The following is a 25177-nucleotide window of genomic DNA, read 5'->3' on the forward strand; positions in this document are numbered from 1 at the left end:
ATTTCTTTATTTCGTCATGAGTTTGTGATTCCAGAGATTTTTCTTATTGTCAGTTTGAGGTATTTTCTCCCCTTGCGACACTATACATATATTGGGAAAACTTGCCGTCAATATTTGATGCTGGTTTCAATTGATCAGGGTGCACCCATGTCATAGTACCTGACCCAAATTTAAAAATATGGTTTTTGTGTCAGTTATTTGAAAGGAAGATGAAAAGAATGAATGAAGATCATTCCATGTGCACATCTGGTCCATTATGATGGTGCAATACCAAGGCATCTTTTGTTTCCCCTGAATGTATGAAAGGACAGACTTCTTCCTTTGATGGGAATTTGATTCCCTTGATGGGAATTTGCTCAAGAGCTCTGGGTGAGTGTGGGAGCACATATGAAGCCTGATGGGTGAGTGTGGGAGCACATATGAAGCCTTGTATCTTAGCTTGGTATTTTAGATTATCCATTTATGAACTACAGCAGTAACTGTTGAATACATGTCTGTCCAAAAGGAAGCACTTACCCACTAAGCCCAACCATTTCTATTCTGAGAAAGAAACAACCCAGCTTTTGATCCTCATTTTCATTTTATAGTTCATATTTTATTATTTGTTTCAAAAAAATATATAGTGAGAGAAAAGAAAATATGAGCTGGCGATGTGATGTTAAAAAGCTATAGGGAACCCCCCCCCCAATGTATTATATAACTCTTTGAGATATTTTCTGGAACCAACTATTTACATTCTCCTTTCATTATCTACCTTTGAAGAATGGGTGCTGATTTTTTAAGAGAGAGAAAAAAACCAAAAACTTGACAATGGGGATCTAATGAGAAGAAATTATTTTCTGAAAGGCAACTGTGATCATTTTTGAAGTTATTAGATTAATAAGTACAGGCTTAGTCAATGACATTTCTTATCTTAGGAGGGTTATTGACATTTTGATATGAGACAGAGAGACCTTTAATGAGATCTCAATCAAATGTAATATTTAGATAATGATACATGAATTCATAAATACTAGTCAAATAAAAATGCTGTAGTCCATTTTGGCCTTCACCTTATGGGAATCAGCACAGGCCACAAGATTAACAAGATCATGATTGACTATTATACCCTCTCACTTTAACGCCTAATTATGTCTGGCTAATTGTATGAGATAATGTTTGAAGCTGAATTTAACAATGTAACTTAATCCATCATCCAGACAGATTCCCTGGGAAAAGATACTTACCACACCAGGTATTAATAATTGCTGCCAGTGTTAAATGTATAGTGTTCGATAGTGTGGTTATATTCAGTACACTTTCAACCCAGGCCAAGTGATTTCAAAATCTCTGAAGACAAAACCCTCTCCTGGAGTTAGCTGAATGATACAGAGTGATAAAATAAAGTTATCTTTGCACCTTTACTGATTTGCATTCTGGGAGAGGAGGCAATATCTGGATGTGAAAAGCAACAATACATGATTGGCACCACCAACATGGTTGTGGTATTCCCTTTGGTACAGCATAGCGCAGTGATGGCAAACCTATGACACGCGTGTCAGACGTGACACGCAGAGCCCTCACTGCTAGCACGCGCCTCATTCGTGCTGTTGTTGTTGTTGTTTTTCCCCATTTGTTCTCCCGCTCCTCCTACAGCTTGTCTCCGCTAGAGCTTGTCTCCGCTGTTAAAACCCAGATCCCTTTTTGTTGTTGTTTTTGGGAGCCAGAGATTGGCTTTTTAACCCCTTCTGTGCTGTTTTTTCTGCCGCTTTGGCAGACTATGATTGGGTGTAACAGCGTTCATTTGTATCGCTGATGGAGGTGAGTAGGTTTTTTGGGGTTTAGGGGTTGTCTTCCTATCACCTAAGGCATTTGAGAGGGGAGTATCATTTTCCATAATGGAGTGTAGATTGTTGACAATATGTTGTCAATTCAGAACATTATGTGTCACAACAGAAATTAAATTCTACTAGATATTATGGAGTGGGATGTTGGGGTTTTTGTTTTCTTTTGTTTTGTTTGAAGGAGCTTCATGTTTGCTTTTGAAGTCTTAATTCGACCCTCTGATTTACCTTGAGATAAGTTGCTGTTCCTTTAAAAGGAAAAGAAGTACTGCAATAAGGAATAATAAAAATAAACCATTTCTCACTCCCACAGCAAGTGGTTACAAGTACTACCACCTGGCATCTTAGAGAAATATGATAATAATAATAAGCATGCTTTCTTGAAAAAAATATCAGTGATTTGATGCATGTCAAGAATAAGCAAATCCATACAAGTCAATCTTGACTTGATTATATACAGAAACAAAAAGAAGACGCGTTTTTGCCCCATGTTCAGAGGACAGTTTTTAAAAATATGATAAAAAAACCATTGTTTTGCAATCATTCTTTCAAAAGGATTCATCTTATTTGGCTCTAAATGCCATTTCTAGTGAATATTCTCTCTTTCTCTTCCCTTGACCAGGGTTTCGTTCCAGTGATTTTTTGCATGCTGAGGAAAAAAAGTTGATTGAAGCCAATTAGCTTCATGTTGTATTTTCCCCATTGCAATCTCACTCTTGTTTAGAAGTAAGCTTCAGATCTGGTAGTTTTTCACCTACCCTCCTGGTTTTTACGATCTGCTTTGGTGCCTTTGCACCAGGTTTCCTCTCTCTTTGGGAAGAATTATCTGATGGGGATAAGAGCCCAGCCTTCTTTCTGATTTTCCTGACCCTATGAGTCTCACTCCTCAGGGACATCTGCTTTTTGTCATTAGTGAGTGCATGGACACATCAACGTATAATCAGAAAATTGAGTTGCGAGTGAGAGTTGCCCAGTAAAATTAGTTGGTTCCACACTTCAGTAGGGCCCAAGCATGGAAGAAAGAAATAGGGGGCATTTTGGTGGGGATGCCCAGGCTGCAAGTCTGCTATGATGAGGAGAAAATGTTAAACCAAGATTGTAGAATTGACACAAACCCAAAATCCTCTATGTGACACTATGTTCCAGTAGGATCATGACAGAATCTCAGGCAGATATACAATTGGAAATAGTTTAGTAATGGGTTGCCAGGCTAAACCAATAAAAGACATTCATGTTCACAATTAATTTATGTTTTTGCATAACTCCTTGTATATGGATTGCATCTCAACCCTTAAGCAGCAGGCCTCTAGTGATTAGTACTGTATGAAACTAAAGCAAACAGTATTTAGTTACCAAGAAGATCTCCTGTCATTCCTCCTCATTCCTTCTTCATTTAGTTTGATCATTCCTCTTTCTCACTACATCTTTTGCCCTCAGTTTTGCTCATACCTATGCCCATATGGGTTCCTACAAAATCAGCAATACTGATTTAAATTAGACTTTCAAATTTGTTCAAAATAGTTAAGATGCATTAAGTTATAATGTTAACTGCTAATGTAATTCAGGTTGTGCAAACTAGACTGAATTGGTTCTGAATCAAATTAATACATCTCCTTGGTGTGGATATGGTTCCAATTCACACTCACACTGCTAGTTCTATTCAGACTTTTTTTTTTGCTGACAGTTCACATGAATGCAATAACTAAACAATGGCCTGCCATGCTTGCATGAATCGCCAGCAAAGAGTGTGTGCCTGTATTCATCAATGAACTTGGTGAAATGTGAATTTCTTTGATGCGGCTGCATTCAATAGTCTTCTCCATGTGGAAAAGTTTCAAATGCCTGAACTATTTCTTCCTGTTTGGTACATCAGAAAAAGGGTACCACAATCTGACAAGTTTGAGGAATTTATGTGTACTAAATAGAAATGACTATACAGTATGCAACTTTCCTTGTTCTCCATGCAAGAACACTCTTTGTATATTCATTAAAATTAGGACGGAACCTGAATAAATTATAGAGAGGCTGTGGTGTAACGATGATGACTTTGGCTTGCCAAACTCTGAGGCATCTCAGGAATTTGCAGCTTGCATAGTAAAGAATATATCTTCAGCATGCCCCTCCAAGTCATGACAGAGGGGAGCGTTCAAACACTGTAGCCTGCCTGTTCAGGTTTCTTGGATTGCTCTCTGAAGGCTTGCATACATGGTGCAATTCATGGCTTCAAGTCATTGGCTTGAACCTGCCAGATTTATGAACCCTGTAAGAATTTGCTGTGGTGGTCCAGTACTTAACTGCACCAGCCACAACATTCCCCAATGATATATTTCCTCTTTATACCTGGACACCCTAGTATCTGACTTAGATGATAAGATTTCTAGCAGTGGTTCCACTAACTTGTTTCTTCCCCAAATAAAGGTTTAGCTGCTACTTTATATGTAAGTTGTTGGAGACTAGCTACTTTCATAGATGGCACATAACTGGTGGGGACATATGGCTTTAATTAAGTACCCTATTCTAGCTCCTTCTTAGGCAGCTATCCACATGGCAAACGATATTTGTTGAACACAAATCAAGTTTCACAGCTGTCTCTTAAAAGAAACTGATTTAATGACATAGGTTGCTTTTAAACACTCTGTTGGGTTACGTTTTAGAACCTTAGGAGATGAAGCCAACAGAAAAAGATGGGTAGGACACATACATTAAATATCATATGGTTCTCTTCCCCCCTCCTTCTTTTTCTTACATTTTAGTCTCCTTGAAGTATTATTTTCGAAGAAACAATTATGCAACAGTAAATGTTGGCGGGCAGCACTATGAAACCGATATGATTTTTAAAAAAATGTTCTTGTATTTTCTTAATTGATCAACCCAAATGTGGCTTTCACAAATAGATAAATTACAGTTCTTTGGAGCTGCTTGTTAGAAATTTGTTGAAATTATTTTTAACGTGTGGAACTCAAGCAATAAGATTGCTTTAGCAAGATTGGCCAATGCTGTGACTTGTAAGTAGAATTTGACTCTTGAATTCAAAGGGAATAGTATTAAAAGAAGGGTCAGGTATTGCTGTCCAGCAGAAAAGTAAACATGAGGAAGGTAAAGATAGGAATGCCTTTGTAGGTTGTTCATCATAATTATTGGGCACATGCAGAAGGTTGGCTGAACTGAGCTGCTTGGTAACAAAAAATGACTCCTTGATAATTCCTATTTCAGCTTCTGAAAGTCAGGTTAAATGACACTGCATAAAAGTACATTCAGAACAATATGTCTAAAGTAAGTAATTCAGTATAATGCTCTATAATATATTTTATGCATGGTTTTTTGAAGGGGGTTGAAGAACACTGCCTTAAAGTGACATGGTAGCAAATCTACCTTCCAGATTATAGAAGTCTTTGATACATTTAGCAGGCATTATTTTTATAAATTATAAACAAATTTACCTGGAAGCTGTGAGCTCCCCCCCCCCGCTCCCAAATCGCTCCACTGTGTATCATCTCAAGTGATTTATAGTTTGACAGAAACCAAATTCAGTGTCACATCTGACATAGCAAAAAACAATAATTTGTATGTATTTTCAAATTGGAAATTATAAATCTGTGAGATAATGTAATTTTTAATTGGTGTGAAAAATGCAGTAATTTAACTGTGAGCACCAAAGTGATTTTGTGTCAAAACATGCCTCCATTGAGACTTCTTCTGAGGCTGTTGCTCTTAGAAGTATCATGGTTTCTTGCCACCTTCTTTCCTGTTATTTCTGTTTTTAATATTAATTTTGTTTAAAAGATTAATATTGCACATGCCAGCAGAGCTTCCAGGGTGATTTACAAAAAACAAGACAAAATTACCCAAATAAAATATGATAACATGTTTAAAAATAGGAAAAATATATATTGTAAAGCTGGTGTGTGTGTGTGTGTGTGTGTGTGTGTGTGTGTGTGTAAATGTTTTTATCTACTGTTACTGTGATCCTTCCTTTGTTATTGCAGTCAGACCCAGTTCAAGCAATATTAATGTGGGCATTGTTGCTGTCCACTGTCACCTCCCATGCCACCTTGGTAATGTCCCAACTTCTGCTTTTCATGGGCCACCAGATGTACAGGGATACACCTTGTCAGAACCGGGGATGAAAAGCCAGCTGGCTTTTCTCCCCTCTCAGCCTCTCTCAGCCTTGCTACTGCGGAGATCCATCAGTCATCCTCCTCTGACATGCGTCTGTGGCTCAAGCTGCTGTGCATGCAATAGCACACATTACTCAGCAGAGTAAACACACAACAGATCAGGCTCAAGGTGTGGATACTGTACTAAACTATGCATTTATTCTACATAAATCAGGACAAAGAAAAGCATGGCCTCTCTCCTTGTCGTTCTTCTCGGAGAGAGAGAAAACAATAGCAATACAGAGCGGGTGTTCCTCTCAAGAGACTCCAGCAATCTGTGCTGGAATGAAACAGACATGTGACAATGTAACAATCCTACATATCTGCAGCAAAGGGTGGAATGGAATTCCCAACACACCTGACACCACTGTTATAAACCCAAGGGAGAGGATACTCTGTCATTGGAAGTATCTACACTACAGTGGTACCTCAGGTTATAGACCAGGCACCCCCAAACTTAGGCCCTCCAGATGTTTTGGACTACAATTCCCATCTTCCCCGACCACTGGTCCTGTTAGTTAGGGATCATGGGAGTTGTAGGCCAAAACATCTGGAGGGCCGCAGTTTGGGGATGCCTGTTATAGACGCTTCAGGGTTACAGGCACTTCAGGTTACAGACTCCACAAACTCAGAAATAGTACCTCAGGTTGAGAACTTTGCTTCAGGATGAGAACAGAAATTGCACGGCGGTGGCGTGACGGCAGCAGGAAGCCCCATTAGCTAAAGTGGTACCTCAGGTTAAGAACAGTTTCAGGTTGAGAATGGACCTCTAGAACGAATTAAGTTCTTAACCCGAGGTACCACTGTATTCCAATAATCTTCCTAATGCAGACACACAGAGAGAGGGGGGGATAGGACAATAACCAGTAGGCTCAAATTACAGGAAAATGGGCTTGGACTAAACATTAGAAAGAGCTGTACAACAGTGAAAAAGGTGAGCTCAAAGTGGTGGATTTCCCTCCATTTTTAAGTCATTTTAAAGAAGAGGCTGGATGGCTACCTCTCAAGGATGCTGTAAAAGTGGATTTCTTTAATCTGCCAGAGGTTAGACATGGGGCCTTTGAGGTTCCTTCCAGTTCTGTGATTCTATAGTCTGACACATATTTACAGTCTTTAGAGTGTTCTTACACAGCGGAACACAATGTCTATATAACTTCCAGAAAGATAGCTGACTGTTCTTTTCTTTTTTTGTAACCAGAACAATGGAGTCTCACGGCACCTTAAAGACTAACAGATTTATTGTGAGAGTGGGCCTTAGTCCACGAACGTCTGCGTAGTTTAAGTGTAGTCATTCCTCATAGTGTGTGGAAGATACAGCTCATAATCTTGGCAATCCCTTTCAGCCCTGGGATTCTATAGATGTACGTTCTGTGTTCAAAGACCATCTGTGGGTTTAAAATTATGACTGCACTATTTCTTGATAATATTATGTCATCTTGGCTCTTTGTCATATGACCATTTCATTTGTTAGCCTTTTTATGTACAGAATCTTTAATGTGAGCCCTGTCTCATTCAGCAATTTGGATACTGTTGATTTTTACAGGCGGTAATTGCTCTGTTTCTGCAAAGCTCACAGCACCGCAGAGGCTGCTGCAACCGTTGCTAGAGAAACATTCCTGCATAGAAGTGGTCAAGATTGGCGTTAAGGATCCAAAAACATTAATAAACAGGAGCAATTTCCTGATGAATATGCTGAATATTACTGGGAAATATCTTTTAAATGTTTCAGAAATGAATTGTGATTTAAGCGTTCGTGTAAACAGGTTTATCTTATATTGAAAACAGATGTTGGTTCTTGATCACTCTTTTGTTCAGTTTTAGCCAGATGTACTTGTAGAGCCAGATGTACTTGTAGAGGGACCCAGGTGGCAACCACAGAGCCTAAGGCTTGCCTATTGGAAGGTTGGCGGTTCGAATCCCTGCAACGGGGTGAGCTCCCGTTGCTTGGTCCCAGTTCCTGCCCACCTAGCAGTTCAAAAGCACATCAAAGTGCAAGTAGATAAATAGGGAACGCTCCGGCGGGAAGGTAAACGGCGTTTCTGTGCGCTGCTCTGATTCGCCAGAAGCAGCTTTGTCATGCTGGCCACATGACCCGGAAGCTGTCTGCGGACAAACGCCGGCTCCCTCGGCCTAAAGAGCGAGATGAGCGCTGCAACCCCAGAGTCGGACACGACTGGACCTGATGGTCAGGGGCCCCTTTACCTTTACCTTTTACTTGTAGAGCTTAGGGAACAAAATTACAGTGAACTGTTGCAGGTTGTTGTTTTTTAAGGACCTTTCTAAGAATTTTACTATGATCTTTATCTACACTTGATTATAGATGAGAGAAAAGGTACTTTCCCTTGAATATATTGCAAAAAAATATGTTCAAACCATTTTGGCATGTGTAGTAGGATAATAAAGTGCAGACTGTCTTAATCACCAGGCTTTATTTAATATTAATATGCTGTCATTAGCTGTACCTGTTAAAATACATGTCATTTTATGCCATTCAGGAGATTTGCTATCAAATACTAGACCTTAAGCAGATGCAGAAGGTCCTTAATTAACCATTAGATTGCTGGGCTGAGCTCTGAGCATTTCTTTGAGCACAGTATGCAGACTCATAGGGTATTGTAACTCTAAACAGAAGCATGCTTACTCTTGCAAAAATAAGGTGCTTATTGTGTACATATTCCTTTTAATTTGCTTCATCAAGAATATTGCTTTGGAAGCTACAATATCCTATTTGTATAGTAAATCAATATGTGCCTGATTTCTTTTATGGGGTATACAAATTTATTATCATGTGCATACAGAGTGGATGATATTCAACACTAGTTATGCTTCAAGTAGACCCACTGAAATAAATGAGTCTACTTTTAGTCTTTTATATGACTTGGTTGGATATCACCCTGTGAAACTTAAATGGCATATCAGGCCCAAGCTTATAAAGATCAAAATTTTAAGGCTTATTGTGCTGAAGGATGGCATGTATTTGCATGAAAACCACACTTTTCCTCACCATATCTGCACCAGGTATTTGGTAAAATGTTTAACTACTTGGGTATCATGGTCATCTGTGGGACCCCTGTAGGCATATGTATCAGTGCAATGGTTCAGAATTAAGTTGTAAATTTCTAAACATGATATAACTCGTAAATCACATGCAGTATTTCTTAAATTTTGTTCAGTTAAGTTACATAGGCATCACCAAGTGCAACCTGAGCAGCAGTGATTGACAAGGCACTACAAACTAATCTTATACTAATGTGATTGCTAAATATATCAAACCTTAGCAATGGAGCCTTGTGCACAAGGGGGACAGATATTTGTGTTGCTACCCTAATACCATTGCTGAGAGGCCCATGTTTTTGAGTAAGCACCAGTTCATGTAATGCCAAACCATAGTTTAATGTGATGTACATGAACAGGCTCAAACTTCTGGCTCACACACTTCCTCCTCTTCTTGTTGTTTCTCAACATATTTATGAGTTATTGGCAAACAATAGCTTGCTATTTTCTCTGAACGGGACAAACCGTGATTTGACTAAACTGTGGCTTGCCGAGAACTGAAAAGTAAGTTTAGAAATGTAACTATGTAGGGGGAAGGTGGGAACCTGAGACTTGTGTACCATTATGTTTATAGCTTTGGCATTGCATATGAATTGGCATTCTTTCTCTGGCAACCTGCCAATGATCATTATTCAAGGTAGAGAGAAAGAGAGAGGGGTGTTATTCTGCATCTTGTGTAGCTAAAGTCTTCTAAGTATCATTATATTTGAGAGGGGACCCTCCTAAACGCTGGAAATTAATAAATTGTAGGATTTTGATTATTTGGGATATGAAGGGAAAATACCAGTTTGCATTCGTAGGATTTTGATTATTTGGGATATGAAGGGAAAATACCAGTTTGCATATGCAAAATGACCTGGCCCAAGCTAGAGCCATTAAGAAACAATACAGGGCCATTGAAGGCCATTGGCAATGCAAGGAAATTGTCCTTCCCCCTCTGCCCTGAGGCAGGAGATTTGGAAGGTTGCTGGGGTAACTCATAGCTGCCAAGTCTCCTGTTTTCCCCGGGAAATCCCCGTTTTTCCAGCTGTTCCTAGCTGAAAAAACAGATTTTTTTGTTTCCCCCTGGGTTATTCTGGCGCGGCGGCTATTTTGGAACTGGGCAAAGCAGCATCAAAAGTCACTTCTGAGCATGCTCCTCCCAGTTCCAAAATGGCGGCAGCGCTACTTCCGGTCTGCTATTTCCGGCCCGGTCCCTTATTTCTCTGACAGCAACTTGGCAGGTATGGGGTAACTGAGCATGATGTCACAGGAAGAGTTTGGGACCTTTGTCATGAGGCTTAGGATAGCTGAGAAAAAGGGCAGATCCTTTGTGGGCAGGCTGAATGAAGGCAGCTTGGTGCTGTGGGGAACAAGACCCTCTTGGGTTGACCATGTTGTAAGATCTAGATTCCCTCCATTTAAATTCAGGTGTAAATATGTGAATGAATCATATATCTTAAAGCTACAACAGTCACGTCTTGCTTCTCAAAGGAACACAGACCCTGTATGAGCTTCTGGAGCTCCCCCAGAATCTTACCACGACTTGGAAACTATTGTGGGTGGTGTCCAGCTTATGTAACAGTATTGTACATATGCCGAAAGATAAGATAGTCCCAGCTCAAAGGTTCATAATCATGATACAAAAGGAAATAAGAATGAAGTGGAAGAAGCAAGCAATGGAGCAGCTATTCCTTCACTGATGTTCTTGGGAGGTAAGAGTGTAACCTCCTAGTGAAACCAGGTTATGTCTCTCTTGGCCTCTGTAGTCCTTCTTCTTTGGTGACCTGGCTGTTGCATCTGTGGAATGTTGGATGTCTGGGACCTTGGGAGATATCTTCCCTAGAGGTATCCAGGGACTACCTGAAGCAAAAAACATGTGCTTCAGGTAGTCCCTGAAGCACATGTTTTTGATCAGCCAAGGTGGATATTCCTCATCAGGGCTCAGGTGACAATGCAGTGCCTCATTCTCATTCTTAGAATTATCCCCTTCTTATACTGCTTAAATCCCCATTACTCCAGGAGTCAGGAAACAGAAGGAAGGAAGCATGCAGAGCTAGTTATTCAGGTCTTGAGTAGAGCTATTCTCAGGTGACTGGCCCCGATAAGTTTTTGCTGACTTTATTGTTCTGAAGGGTATTACAAAGTGAGGCTGACGATCTGCTACAGAAAACTGCAAGCGATAAAAGTTAATTATAATCTTCATTTTTTACAAGGAAATATCCCACACACAGAAACATATTTTATATATAATTTGAAAGTTAATCCAGTTTATAATGATTATTCATTATAAGCATAAGCCTGATAGATTAGGATGGACAACTGTTTAGAACTTCATGGCTGGGAATAGTGCCATCTCTACCCACAATTGATGCACATACGTGGCTATTTGGCGGTCTACCTCATCCCATCTGCTCACATGGCATAGTGCCGGCTTACAAATTGGTTAGACCTGTGCCAACAGTAATTGATGTAGTTATAAATACAAAAGATTGCATGTGCCATCTTCTGGAACAAGGTTCTCTTGTGGCCCCTGCAGTAACGTGGCTCTGAACTTGGTGGTATCTTCAACCCATCATATGAAAACTTCATAGATGTATGATATTTAAAATCTGAATATTCACATTGTGAATCCTTAGGATGAACATGCATGTAATATAAACAGGGAGGCCACGACTGTATAAATGCATGGTCAACAATGCTAATACTAACATCTGCCTGTGGCGAATCAGGTTTTTTTTTTTAATTCACTGGCATGTCATTCTCGCCACTCCCTGTATCCTGTCCTGACTCCTTTGCTGCTATGATTTCAAATAGTGTGCTCATGTAGTTTTCTCTTTTGCTGAAGGAGTAGGGATGTTTCCTCTTGTAGGAGCTCTGTATGTGTTTTGGAGTGAGCACACAGCTCTGGATTGGGATCATGCCTTTAATAGAAAACACACACACACACACACACAGAGAGAGAGAGAGAGAGAGAGAGAGAGAGAGAGAGAGAGAGAGAGAGAGAGGGAGAGAGAGAGAGAAACTCACCTGCAAGATTTGTATCAGGAAAAACGAATCTTTTTTTCTACCTAGCTGATCTAGACATTGTGGGTGTCTTTGGTTGACTGATTAGGAAATAATGAAATCGGACAATTGGACTAACCACCAAAAGTTCACAACGATCTGTTTCTCCGCTCAGAGGCTTAGAACCGAATTGGCATGTAGAATAAATTTGATTTCTTTTCCTGTGTTTCCTGCCCCCCCTGCAAGTAAAATCTTAGTGGATGTGGTAGAAATTTGTGCTCTTGCGTAAATGTTCGGCTGCAGCCAGAAAGATCCTGGATGTTATCCCAGAATGCAGACTAACACAGGCTGTATTGACTTCGACACTAAGGGGTTAATAACCATGGAATTACTTTCCTTTAGGAAACTCCCCCCCCCCCCGAATGTGAATGTTCAGTCTGAGCATGCTTAGTTGAGTCAGTGTGACATCACTTATGTGGGTGGATTTTTCATATTTTGGTTTTGTGGGAGGCATGATATTTATCTCACTGTTAGGAGAGATGTTGCCAATGTCCTTTATTTTAAGATATGAAGAAGCAGCGCTGATCGTCTTTCTTTTCCTCAAAGGATTTGTAGATTCAGTTAGGAAGTTGTAAGGAAATATCTTTTTAAAGAAAAAGGGAGGGGGAATAATCTGATGAATTATCATACATCTGACCGTGTGGATAGTGTCATTTATATAGTTTGGTCACTGGACTTCGTTGCATCGGGGTGGAATGAGAAGTTACTTGTTGGTGTTCTGCCGTGTTTAAGAGAGAGAGAGCTGGACAACAAGCCATCAGCACCACACAGCTATGTCCCTACCTGATTCCACACTAATATCAGATATGGTGTTAGATGTGGGGCAGGTAGGCATGGCTCTGAGAAATAGACCTTGTAGGCCAAATTGGGACCTGTGCCAGGTTGAATTTGGCCTTTTGAGTCAGAGGGTTCTACCTTTGATATATAGTCAGGATATGAATGCATGTAATATCATGAATAGTAATGTTTCAACAGTGATGAAGCAGACCATGGATATTACCCTAGTGCAGCAATGTGGATATTGAGTGGGTCTGCTGATATTTGCAAAATGTTTATTTAATACTCGATGGAGAAAATGATAGTTAATGTTTTGTACCAATTTTTAAAAGTAAATTTATTTCAGGTTTATTTAAAGGGGTCATTTTGTGAATTTGGTTCTTCCTGGCCAAGTATGCCAGTTTTTACCAATACTGTTCCAACTTCACATATGCACGCTGAGCATTAAAAGAGGGGTTTGGGGGTAGATGGCCCCAACCTTTTCCCCAAGCCCCTTATTCATAAGAAAATGTGAATAGCGCTATTCTTCAGAGGTCCCTTAAACATTGGGGGGCTGATCTGTGTTGCCTCATTCGAAGGAATAAAAGTTTGCTTTTCATCTTTTCATCCTTTAGTCTCCTTCTTCTTTTTGAAAAGAGAATGGGATTCTTCATAAATCGATTAGCACAAAGTATCATTTATAAGCTAGAAAGGGTGGCTTTTCTGAGCTCTACTAAATTCATTTTTAAAAGTCACTTTGCTGTAACCATGTAAACCTATCTAACCCTACACTGTTGTTAAAACCAACTTAAATGGTCCCTGATAAGAAAACAGTCAGGACTATCCATTCAGCCAGAGATGATCTGAACTCCAGCTGATTGTCCTAGCAGCTGTGTGACTTCATTACCATTAGAAAGGCATACAGCCAAGCCAGCTGGTACCCAGAGAGGCTGTTCAATATACATAGCATGTCGGGTTTGTTGGTTTACGTATCAGCATTATAAGAGGAGCTCATGGAAAATAAAAGAGAGTGGAAAACACTATTCCCATCAAGGCATATTCTGAATCTGGCACAGAGTCTCATTGGGACATTTTACAGTACTGTATATTATGTTTCAGCCCTTCGTTAAATGGAGACAATGTTAAAATTTGCATTTATGTAGATTCCTGATACAGATACATACTATCTCAGTTAATAAAAAGTCTTTGCTCTATATTAGACCATTAAGTTACCGCTTCTGCTGATGTGAACTTAGATACAATCAGTCAATGCTTAATTTATAAAAAGTGATCTTTGCCATGTTTTTCTGGACAGCCCAATCCTTAATTGTAAATATCTGGCTACAGGATATGATTATTCAGTGGCGAGAATGAGGCACACATGCTCAGAAGCTCTTATTTTTCATATTTATTCCCATTTTCCATGGATTGCTCCATTATCTTTCATTGAGTGCAGAGTAAAGATTCTGCATGGGGCCAATTTGGGGAATAGGAGGAAGCCATACCCAGACCTCATAAAGGTGGTCCTCATTCTGATTTATCTTCTTCAGTGTAAGCTGATGTAGTAAAATAGCTACAGAAATTGGCATGGTGTCAGAGAAATGCCAAATTTGATTCTGCCATGGCGGAATGCTGTGGGTTTTCTGTAAGTTGTAGGCTTTTTCACCCAGTTCAATATTATTCCTGTCCCAGAGTGGTGTACTGGTTAAGAGCGGTGGACTCGTAATCTGGTGAACCGGGTTCATGTCCCCGCTCCTCTACATGCAACTGCTGGGTGACCTTGGGCTAGTCACACTTCTCTGAAGTCTCTCAGCCTCACTCACCTCACAGAGTGTTTGTTGTGGGGGAGGAAGGGAAAGGAGATTGTTAGCCGCTTTGAGACGCCTTAAGGGGAGTGAAAGGCAGTATATCAATCAAGTCCAAACTCTTCTTCTTCTTCTTAACTGAGACTTCACTAATGGAGCTGTTTAATTACATTGTATGTAAACAGAAAGAAGTGGTAATTTTTGTAACCACTACCAGAAGACTTGAGTATTTTTCCAACTTACAAAGAAAGCTTTGCAGGACTCACCCATCTCTACTTTTTCACTGGACATCTAGGTGATGCCACCGAATCACTATACAACTATGCTTTCCTTATACTTCAGAAAATTCAGTTTTGTGTACAACCAAAGGTCCTTGGGCAGCTGTCGGTAGGCTGCATGTGGCCATGGCTGGTGCTGGTGTTTGGGCCATTCAGTATCTCTTATTCTTTCCCTCCCTCTCTCATACTCTTGAGCAGGCATGTCAAACCTGCGGCCCTCCAGATGTTTTGGCCTACAACTCCCATGATCCCTAGCTAGCAGGACCAGTGGTTGGGGAAGATGGGAATTGTAGTCCAAAACATCTGGAGGGCCGCAGGTTTGACATGCCTGCTCTTGAGGAAGGAGTGAATGGGGAGGTCTGGGTGGAGTATGGTTTACATGGGGATGCGGTGTGGGGATTACACCCCCACACCCCCACACACTTTATCCTCTTCATCAGTCATGTTCTCCCCAGTCTGCCAAACAGCAATTTTCTGGACTGGGGGAGTTCAGTTTACATGGGTAAGGTACTGTGTGTGGAATGTCCTGTCCCCCGTCCCATCCCCCCACACCACCCTTGCCATGTAAATTGAACTCCCCTCCCCCTGTATGGTGGACAGAATCCCAGTTTTTGCAAGGGAGAAGTTTGTAGGATGGAAAGGTGTTTAACTCTTTCCACCCAGCCACAGCTAATCATTTCCCACTCCTTCTCCTGTGCCCTGACTTACTTCCCAGGTGGGGGGTTCTAAGGTGTGTTTGCCAGTTAACTGGTGGTGGTTGGAGGAAGTTGTGGAAGTGGCATGATTAAGCACAGATCCAATTGGGCTGTCAATTTGCCCCTCAAATGTTGCTTTGTGTACACACAGGACTGATAATCCGAGGTTTGCTGTAGCTCAACTCCAAAATGTTCTGTCTTTTTTGGGGGGGGGATCCAAGAATTTAGTTGGATGCATTAACTAATGACTTTACTGTATAAACTTTGTAAAATAATAATAGTAAAAACAGTTTATATGAAGTAAATAATAATAATCCTGCATATAGCATCAATTCAACTTACTTCATTACCATCATTAGAGCCAAACCCACATACCAAATTACATTAAAAAATAATTAAATATCTCTGTGTGCTTTGTTGGGCTTTAAATGTTTAAATTTATTCCTCCTAAACCGAATGATATTAGGAGCGGGGACTTATGGCTCTTGTAGTTGATAATAAGCAGAACATTTAATTGTGAAAGTTGAAGTTGAAAATGCTGATTCAGTAGTTGGGAAAAATACATTTAGGTTAAATATTAATTTAAATGTCCTCAATAATGGGTACCTATGCTATTTAAGGAAGTAATTATGCCACAGTGTAGTCAACAAGAGTATTGATTAGAATTTAATTCACTGCAAGAAGACTCCAATCATTCTTAAGAGAAGTTTTTTCCTCCTCTTTAGCAGTATACTGAAGCTTGTCTCTTTTTTGGTTCTTTTTTTTCCCTTCGGTGGTCAATTTAGTAACAAGTTTGCAATTAATCATTTGCTGATTGCAATGAATGGTCTGTCAATAATATGCAGCTCACGCTGCTAAAAGGGTTATACAGTGCTTTATTGTTTTCCTTTTGTCTTGGGAACACTTTGTCTAGCTCTGTTTCCTAGAATGGATTTTGAATAGATGTTTTGAAGTAATGCATGCCAGTTTTAAAGAGACACCATGGACTGATTCGGCGTATTAATCAAAATAGGCACTAACTTTTTATTTTGGCAATTCAGTATACGGACATCTGTTGACTCCTAATACGTGAAGTTGGACACTCTGGCATTACTGAAGAGTTTCATTATCTTAAATGTCATAACATTTGTTTGAATTACTCTGTGTAGGTTTCAGATGCTGAAATTATAATCTTGAATTGCTCAACAGATTTCAGTATCCTTTGAAAAATGCATAAATGGGAGCTTGTTAAGGGTGCCACCTCTCTAATTTTTAATTTATGCAACAATAGCAAAATTACTGCAAACAAGTAATATCCCTAGATTTTAAAATAGTTAAAGGGAGCTCTACAGCACTTTTATACTAACTAAAACCATTGGTTTTGAAAGGAAGAAACTAATGCTAGTAATATTTTAGACAATAAACAGATGAAGAACACATTATGCTCAATTTCCAGTTCATAATTCATAAATTATAGTCATTCCAACCCTTTCCGTGATATTGCTTGGGGAAAGATTAGAACTTATTTTGCTCCAGCATGCTGTGGTTCTTACACTTACGATGTCCCTCCAAGGAACATAGTTAACAAAGAACTTACACACTGTCTTGGGAAACTTAATTTTATCCTTCTCTGTCTATAGCAGCCAGGTTCTGACCTTGACAGAACCACACTATCAGTTTAACCATTGATTCATGACCTCTTATGTCAGGGTTTCCGAAACTTGAGCCTCTGGCTGTTTCTGTACTACAACTCCCATTATCCCTAGGTAACCAGGACTAGTGATCAGAGATGATGGGAGTTGTAGTCCAAAAACAGCCAGAGACTCAAGTTTGAGAAACCCCGTCTTAAAAGGAATGTTTATAAAAATGTTTTTGACAGTTTTTTGAATTAAAAAAAAAGACTTCACCAGGGCTGAGAGAGTTTGGTTTGACTTGTAATTGGTGTGGCTTTTCCAGAGAGAGATTCCATTTCCACAGTTCAGTGACCTCCCTATTTAAAGTCATAGCCATCCCTATTTCAGGCTGTGGGCATTATTGTTGCAATTTGGAGGGGCTCGGGAGTGGATTCACTTAGCAGGATTACAGTACGGGTTCCATCATGGCATGGTCTGAGATCACCTGCATCACTGCTTCAGCAGACTTTGCCAGGCTGATCCACAGGCACAAAACCAGGCCGTTGCGGATAATCTTCCAGCTTTATTTGCCCTCCTGAGACCTGATAATAACTGCAATCTACCTCACAGAGTTGGTGTGAGGATATTAAAAAGATATAGATTGCAAAGCAATCTGAGTGCTAAAATAACTATATACATTATTTACTTCTGGTTATGTTAATAGAACAAGCGTTGAGATCAGAATTTCACCTCCGTTCTCCAGAAGTTATTGTGTTTTTATAGGCCAGGCCTGTCACACAGCAAGAATAACATGGTGTCCAAAGTATATCTGCTATGAATTATTTGTGCTTATAGCACAACACTTTGTTATCATAATTGAAACCCTACATGGCTATTAATATTATATAGCACTTCGAGCATGTAAAGTGGTTTACAGCCCTTATTTCATTCATCAATGTAAGGGATAGGGTGATTATGATGATGAAATTAAAGTGACTATAAAGCCGTGGGAAAACACTGCTTAAGGCCAGCCGGTGAATATGACCCAACATAGATTTAACCATGGAAGCCAGTCTTCCCCAGAACGACGAAATTCCTGCTCACTTCCCTTGTTGATGAAGAGTTAATGTGTACCCATGTTAACTTACAAACACCAATCAGGTTTCCTTGGAAACCATTATTTGCATTATTTGTGTAACTCTAAATAGGAATGTCAATTTTTGTTCTATCTGCTTCTGATTTTAATAATAATAATAATAATAATAATTTATTTGTACCCTGCCCATCTGGCTGGGTTTCCCCAGCCACTCTGGGCAGCTTCCAACAAAAATTTAAAATACATTAAAATGTCCCTAGTGGGCGGGTGCAGCGCGCAGCACTGCTTCCACATGGCCTTGCCGTGCAGCGCCCTCCTGCCAGCCCGGCGCCCTGGCGCCCCGCATCACCAAGACTACCCCTAGAGTCGGGCCTGCACAGATTAAAAACTTCCCTGCACAGGGCTGCCTTCCCCACATTCCTTTTATTTTTGGTAATCCTCATGAAAATTCTTCAGCGTTTTAGACTATCTCCTAATATACACAGTTTTGTGTTTAGTTTTGACTAACATACACTTTTTGTGAGAAATTTGGCTTTGAATGTGATCTAAATCAAGTTTCTCCCCCATCCCTGCTCTAAAGTAGAGCTACCAAAAGAAGCCTTGGACCCATGGAGTATCACCAAGGAGTGGGCTGGGAGGCTCCTAAAGATATTCAGGCGTGGGCAAGTCTGTATGGGATATGTTCCCTCAGGTATTCTGTCCCCAGGTTGTCAAGGCTTTAAACGTTTGCATTTACACATTGAATTGTGTTTGGCAATCCTTGGGTGAGATCATCTGAAGATTTGAACAGAAAATGTAATCCGTGTGTCTCAGCGCCACTACCTCGGTTTAATACCTCGGTTTAAGTATGCCTCGGTTCGAGTATTTTCAGTTTAAGTACTCCGCGGACCCGTCTGGAACGGATTAATCCACTTTCCATTACTTTCAATGGGAAAGTTTGCTGCAGGTTAAGTACGCTTCAGGTTAAGTACGGACTTCCGGAACCAATTACACTCATACCTCGGATTAAGTATGCTTCAGGTTGAGTACAGACCTCCGGAACCAATTGTGTTTGTAAACCGAGGTACCACTGTACAAGATAGGCTGAGGATTTTGCTAATATAAGTTGGCTCTTTGCACTGCAAGTGCAAACCCAGATTTACCTGCTGATTTTGATACAATACATCAAAATACTCTATTTTAAAACCCCTATTAATTCATTTGGCAGTAATAAATAAATAAATACAGGCCTAGCTTATTGAAACTATCTTTTTTCCCTTTTGAGCAATCTTGTCATTGAAGGCAATAGATTCTACTGTTAATGCTTTAAAATCACATTATTTTCAGGATTCAGGAATGGAAAGCTTTTGTGAATATATGTTTGAAATGTTTTTTCAAATAACTTGTGAATTAATGTCTTTACATGACATAATAGAACGTGCCAGCTAAATAAATAGAAGTAACATTTTACTTCAAAATATTCCACTGTCAAGATGACAAAAATAATAAGTGTCTCTTTTGAATACTGTAAGCTGGGTATTAAGTCAGTGGGAAATGTTTTTGCCTATCTAAATCATTTAGTCAAAACAGATATTCAGAAAAGTGTTTCAGCAGGAAGATGCATGCAAATCATTTGTGTGGTATAACACTTATTACAAAGTGCAGGTATTTTCACAACTTAAGTGCTCGACTTTAACCCTTCACCCATCCTCTCTATTCAACAATTTTTATTTATATACCCAGACCCATAAATTATTCTCTCTCTGTGGTCTAGCTAATTTAGCCAATCCAGGTATTGAGAAGCCATCACAAAGTTTAATCCTCCCCATCTTTAGAATCGGCAGCAAATATTTGCTAGTGATATACTGTACACAAAACCTTTTGCCTTCTGCAAAAAACAGATCTCCATTTCAGGGAACTTGCGGGTCATGCAGAATAAAAGTGAAAATCGTTTCCATCTTCAAAGTGGCAGTTTCTGATGCATGGCATGGCTCTATCACACCTCCCACTTTTGGCAGAACAATTTAAAGGGAACAATGCCTCATACAATTCCTACTGCAGGGGTGGGTAAACCTGTGCCCCTTCAACACCCATTATCCCCAGACAGCATGGCTTATGGTCAAGGACGATGATAGTTGTAGTCCTGCAACTATCTGGGAGGCCACATGTCCCCCACCCTTAGCAAGCACTTTGCCAACAATAGCACTCCCATCACCATGTTAGAAACCCTACACAGGTAGTAATGCCCCTTTTCAGACTGATGGTGCTCATACGTCAGCTGGGGTGTGTTTCCAGAACCTTACTTTAACAGTTGTGAAGGGATACTTTCATCCATTGTATCTGAGGCAGCAGGGAGACCATAACCGTTTGTCTAACATATACAGCGGTGTCCTCCCGCAGAGGGGATTGGCCTGTGTTTCTCCCCAGTCTCTGCCGCCTGAGCTGATAATCTCACTTTGCCCAATAGTAGGGCAGGCCCTGTCTGTCACAACAGGTGCATCTGAATACTATATACAAATAAGCCATCCTTTGAAACTTGCTAAGTGTCTACTTGAGTGGATCGAAAGCATTCCACTTCCTGTAAAAGCTATACAATGGGTACGTTCCCCAGTCGAAGCAAAGTCTCTGATTCTTTCTTGAGTTCTATTCTTATGAATGCACATTCTTCTTTGTCAGAGGCTTGGCAAGACAGCCTGGTTTTTAATTTTATGTATATTTATTTTACAAATGTTGCCATAGCAAATATTTGTTTTAAAAAAGAAAGTTATTGGAACGGATTTTAACAGTTTCCACTTTGAGGATAAAGGCAAGAAGATAGCATATTAGCTAAATTCACTGGAGGGGAAGGGGAAAGAGCAGAAATCTTCTGCTGCTACATTTTCTAGGAAATATTCAAAACTGGTTGAAGAACTTACAATATAGGCATTAAGGCAGAAATTATGTGTGATTACACTTCAGTCTTAATCTACATCTGGCAGCTAAGTGAGTCCATTGAAACTTAATATTTTGGCACAGTTTGCACATCATAGTAAACTCACTCCCCCTCTAGTGTTGGTGGGAGCCATAAACCACAATCCCTGATTTAGCAGTCTAGCCAAACCAAAGATTGTGGTTAGTAATAGCAATAGTTTTTAATTTTCTAGTTTAGCTGTAACACAACAAAAACAAAAAGAACATTCAGAATTGAGCCACCAATTTAGCTCTAAATTTCCTGGCTGCCAGCACAGATAAAGAAACATGCAAACTAACAGTTTTCATTGTCAGATGGCGAAAAAAACATACAAACTTGCTAGGTGTAAGAAAATTCTTTCTGAGACTAAACACAGACAGATACTTTTCATGATGATCCTTATAAACATAGCTGCCAAGTTTTCCCTTTTCTCGCGAGGAAGCCTATTCAGCATAAGGGAAAATCCCTTAAAAAAGGGATAACTTGGCAGCTATGCTTATAAACAACATTTGAAGCCACGTGCTTGAAATGTTTGGTGTGGGTATGACCAGAGACAAGTTAAAATGTCTTTATTTTCCCAAGCTTTAAAATAAAATATCACTTTTACTTCTGATTATTTTTAATAAATAATTTGCATTTTACTGATTTTTGCTTTTATTGGTTTAAGGGTTTTTAATACTATGTTAGTGTTGCTGTGAGTTCTCTTGAAGTTCTTTTATATTGAAAGATGGGATATAAACATTATGAACACGTGTAGTTTGCTTAGATACCAGCTACTTCTGTTATAAATTAAATTTTACTAATTCATTTAATTACCTGTGCCAAGCCATTTTGTCATTACTGATCTAATTTAAGTATCCCTTTGACAATAGAGTATATTTATGCACATATATTATCTTAGAACAGGTATCAGGAAGTTAGCAATGACAGTAAAATTATATAAAGAATCATTTTAGTTAATACATTACTCTCAAGCCCACCTTTTAAATGCAGAGTCAATAGTTCTGCAATCCATTCTCTAAGCTCTTACTGCACAACTTAGTAACGGAATAATGCTTTGTAATTTACATTGTTCAGAAACATTTCACTCTGTTACTAAAGGGTTTTATTTAAATGCTCACAGATCTAGGCTAAGGCTTTTTGCTTTTGTTGTCAGTACCTATTGTTACATTTATTGATGCTGCTGCTTACAAAATTATAGGTTGTAATGCTGTATAGAGGGGATCTGGGTGGCGCTGTGGGTTAAACCACTGAGCCTAGGGCTTGCTGATCAGAAGGTCGGAGGTTCGAATCCCTGTGACGGGGTGAGCTCCCGTTGCTTGGTCCCAGCTCCTGCCAACCTAGCAGTTCGAAAGCACGTCAAAATGCAAGTAGATAAATAGGAACCGCTACAGCGGGAAGGTAAATGGTGTTTCCGTGTGCTGCTCTGGTTCACCAGAAGTGGCTTTGTCATGCTGGCCACATGACCTGGAAGCTATACGCCAGCTCCCTCAGCCAGTAATGCGAGATGAGCGCCACAACCCCAGAGTCGGTCACGACTGGACCTAATGGTCAGGGGTCTCTTTAACTTTACCTTTAAAGCTGTATAGGCTCCCAACCCCATTTATGAAGCCCTATCTCTGTTGTGCTCTGAAGCCCCACTTTGCACCTATTTTCATCTTGACACCTAGCGATGCCACTGGGCAACAGGATGATTGATGGATCAGCAGCACCCCCAAGATCAAGAGGTTTTCTGGTAAAGGAGATGGTGCTTCTGTGGACAATAGCAACACACACACACACACACACACACACACACACAACCTCTTGGTCTAGCCTGGTACTGGACCGGGCATCCATGATGGGCACAACCATGCGCCTAGTTCCAATTAATCTGCCAACTGCGCTTTGCAAAAATGGAGGTTTCTGCTGATCCAAGTGTTCCCCATCTCTGCTATAGAAGAAACCTTGCTTCCTTATGAACCATCATCAGAGGTCCTCCTCCTGGTGCCACCAGCTTGAGGGTCAAGCAGGAATAAAGCTTTCTTAGGGGTGGCAGCCCGATTCTGGATCTCCTTCCTGAGGGATATTTGCATAGTACCAATCCGGTTATATTTTAGGCACCAGGTTGAAACAAGTTCATTTGTTTCTCTCCTATCCCTCTACCTAGGAGGCTTCTTGCGCCTTCATAACGTGCCCTGGGATTTAACAGTGGTTTGAATTTCGTTACCACTTAAGAGTTTTAGTGTGATTCATTATATTCTTATGGCGCACTTTTTTATTTTTATATGCAGAGAAGTTTTTGCGGTGTACATTTTGGCGACTTTCTTTTTGGAAGCTATTTTTCTTGCAGTTTCGCTAATTTCAAAGGTGGCGCGTAAATTCCCTAACTAAATTGTGCCCAGAGAGTCTTTTGTCTCGTGTGGTTAAAAGAACCTCAAGAATATTTCGCAATATTTTGCATTTCAACAACAAACGAGACGTCTGCTCTTCTTTTTCTCCCCTAGGATGCTTCGATCGCTCACAGGTTTCATATCATGCGAGAAAAACACCCAGAGAAGTTCAACAGCAGGTGAGACCTCATACACATAAACCTTACCTAGCAAGAGTGGCTGGTTTGTTTGTTTGTTTTCAGATGGCGAAGAAGCATTTGCCATGACAAAGAAGGTTATGATTTTATCATGAATGGAATAGTCTCACTGGCCGCAACATCAGTACACCTTTCATTAAGGTGTGTCCTCACCAGCATTCTTGTCACTTTTCATTTCAGTTTCCTCCTCACTTCCCTGGAACAGATCTTTGCATGTACCCATTCACAAATATTGGCTTGTTTCCTCCCCCCCCTTCTGGAAATGTTGAATTGGATTCTAATTCTTTTTAGTCCTTACAAATTGTATTGTGCCCATGCACAGCGCATGAGAAATGAGAGCCAACTTGGGAGGGGGAAAGAGAAGGATGGGATTTGAGTTAGGATTGTGAAATATCTAAGCTCCAGGATCTTGAAATGATTGTGATTAGCTTCTTCTATAGAAATATGTATAGCTGACCAGCAAGACATCTCGGTGGATGCTGAGCTGCAATGACACAGGGTCTTTATAAAGGGGTTGGGGGAGAGATTCAAGTCAGCAAGGGGACCAGCAGGTGAAGTGTGTCCTTAGCGAGCAGGTACCTCTGTAAGAAAAAGGTACAGCATTGTGTGTGGAATAGAGAACTCTGAGGATGTGAAGCACAAACAATGACAGATCCAGCATGCTTTCTTTGTGTCAGTATCAGTAGCAGATTGCGTCAAACGCTTTCTGTCCATATGAACGTTTCACATATAGGGTCCCCCCCCCTCTAGTAAAATCAGTTGTTTCCCAATATTGTAACCGAAGTAGGTACCATTCTAAATAACAAACTGCTCTGGCATATAAAACGCTTGCCTCTCAAGACCAGCATGATAGAGATGATGATGCACTGTGTGGTATTTGAAGATCTCTGAGTTGACACTTTGCCATTAGGCATTGCAGAACACTTATTAGGCAGCTGCAGCTGTGAATCCTTATGCTTTGCTTCTACTCACATACTTGTGTGCTGACAGGAGCCTCTTTCATACTCATCGCAAGAGCCACTGAATGCCGATTTACAAATATAGTCCTGTCGTTAGGAATCCTAAAAAAATAAAAATTGTAAAATCTGCAAAAACGAAGCTTTACACATGTTCCTCGGGAGGGGTTGGGAGAGTTGTTCACATGAACTGTGCTCCAAAGGTTATTTATATAAATATAATATGAATTATATTAAAATTAAATAATAATAATAATTTATTATTTATACCCCACACATCTGGCTGGGTTTCCCCATTTGGGATCGGAGGTAGGTAGGAAGTGTTAATAAATACACATAGAGTTTCTCATTTGGTTATTTTTTTCTTTTCCCTGTTTTTCTTTGGGAAGTGGGTGGGGATTTTGTAACAGAAAGCATGATCT

General features: G+C 40.0%; 1 protein-coding gene across 4 annotated transcripts in view; it reads left to right on the top strand.

The window, feature by feature from the left end:
* The window catches only part of DGKB (diacylglycerol kinase beta), a 360345-nt gene that overhangs the window by 221298 nt on the left and 113870 nt on the right, over positions 1–25177 (top strand). For all 4 annotated transcript variants that reach the window (XM_060280745.1, XM_060280746.1, XM_060280744.1 and 1 more), the window contains one exon: positions 23717–23781. In XM_060280745.1, the coding sequence (XP_060136728.1) occupies positions 23717–23781 (65 nt within the window). The remainder of the gene's footprint in view (positions 1–23716; positions 23782–25177) is intronic.

Source organism: Zootoca vivipara, chromosome 12, assembly GCF_963506605.1.
Source record: "Zootoca vivipara chromosome 12, rZooViv1.1, whole genome shotgun sequence".
In the NCBI taxonomy this organism is placed as follows: domain Eukaryota; kingdom Metazoa; phylum Chordata; class Lepidosauria; order Squamata; family Lacertidae; genus Zootoca; species Zootoca vivipara.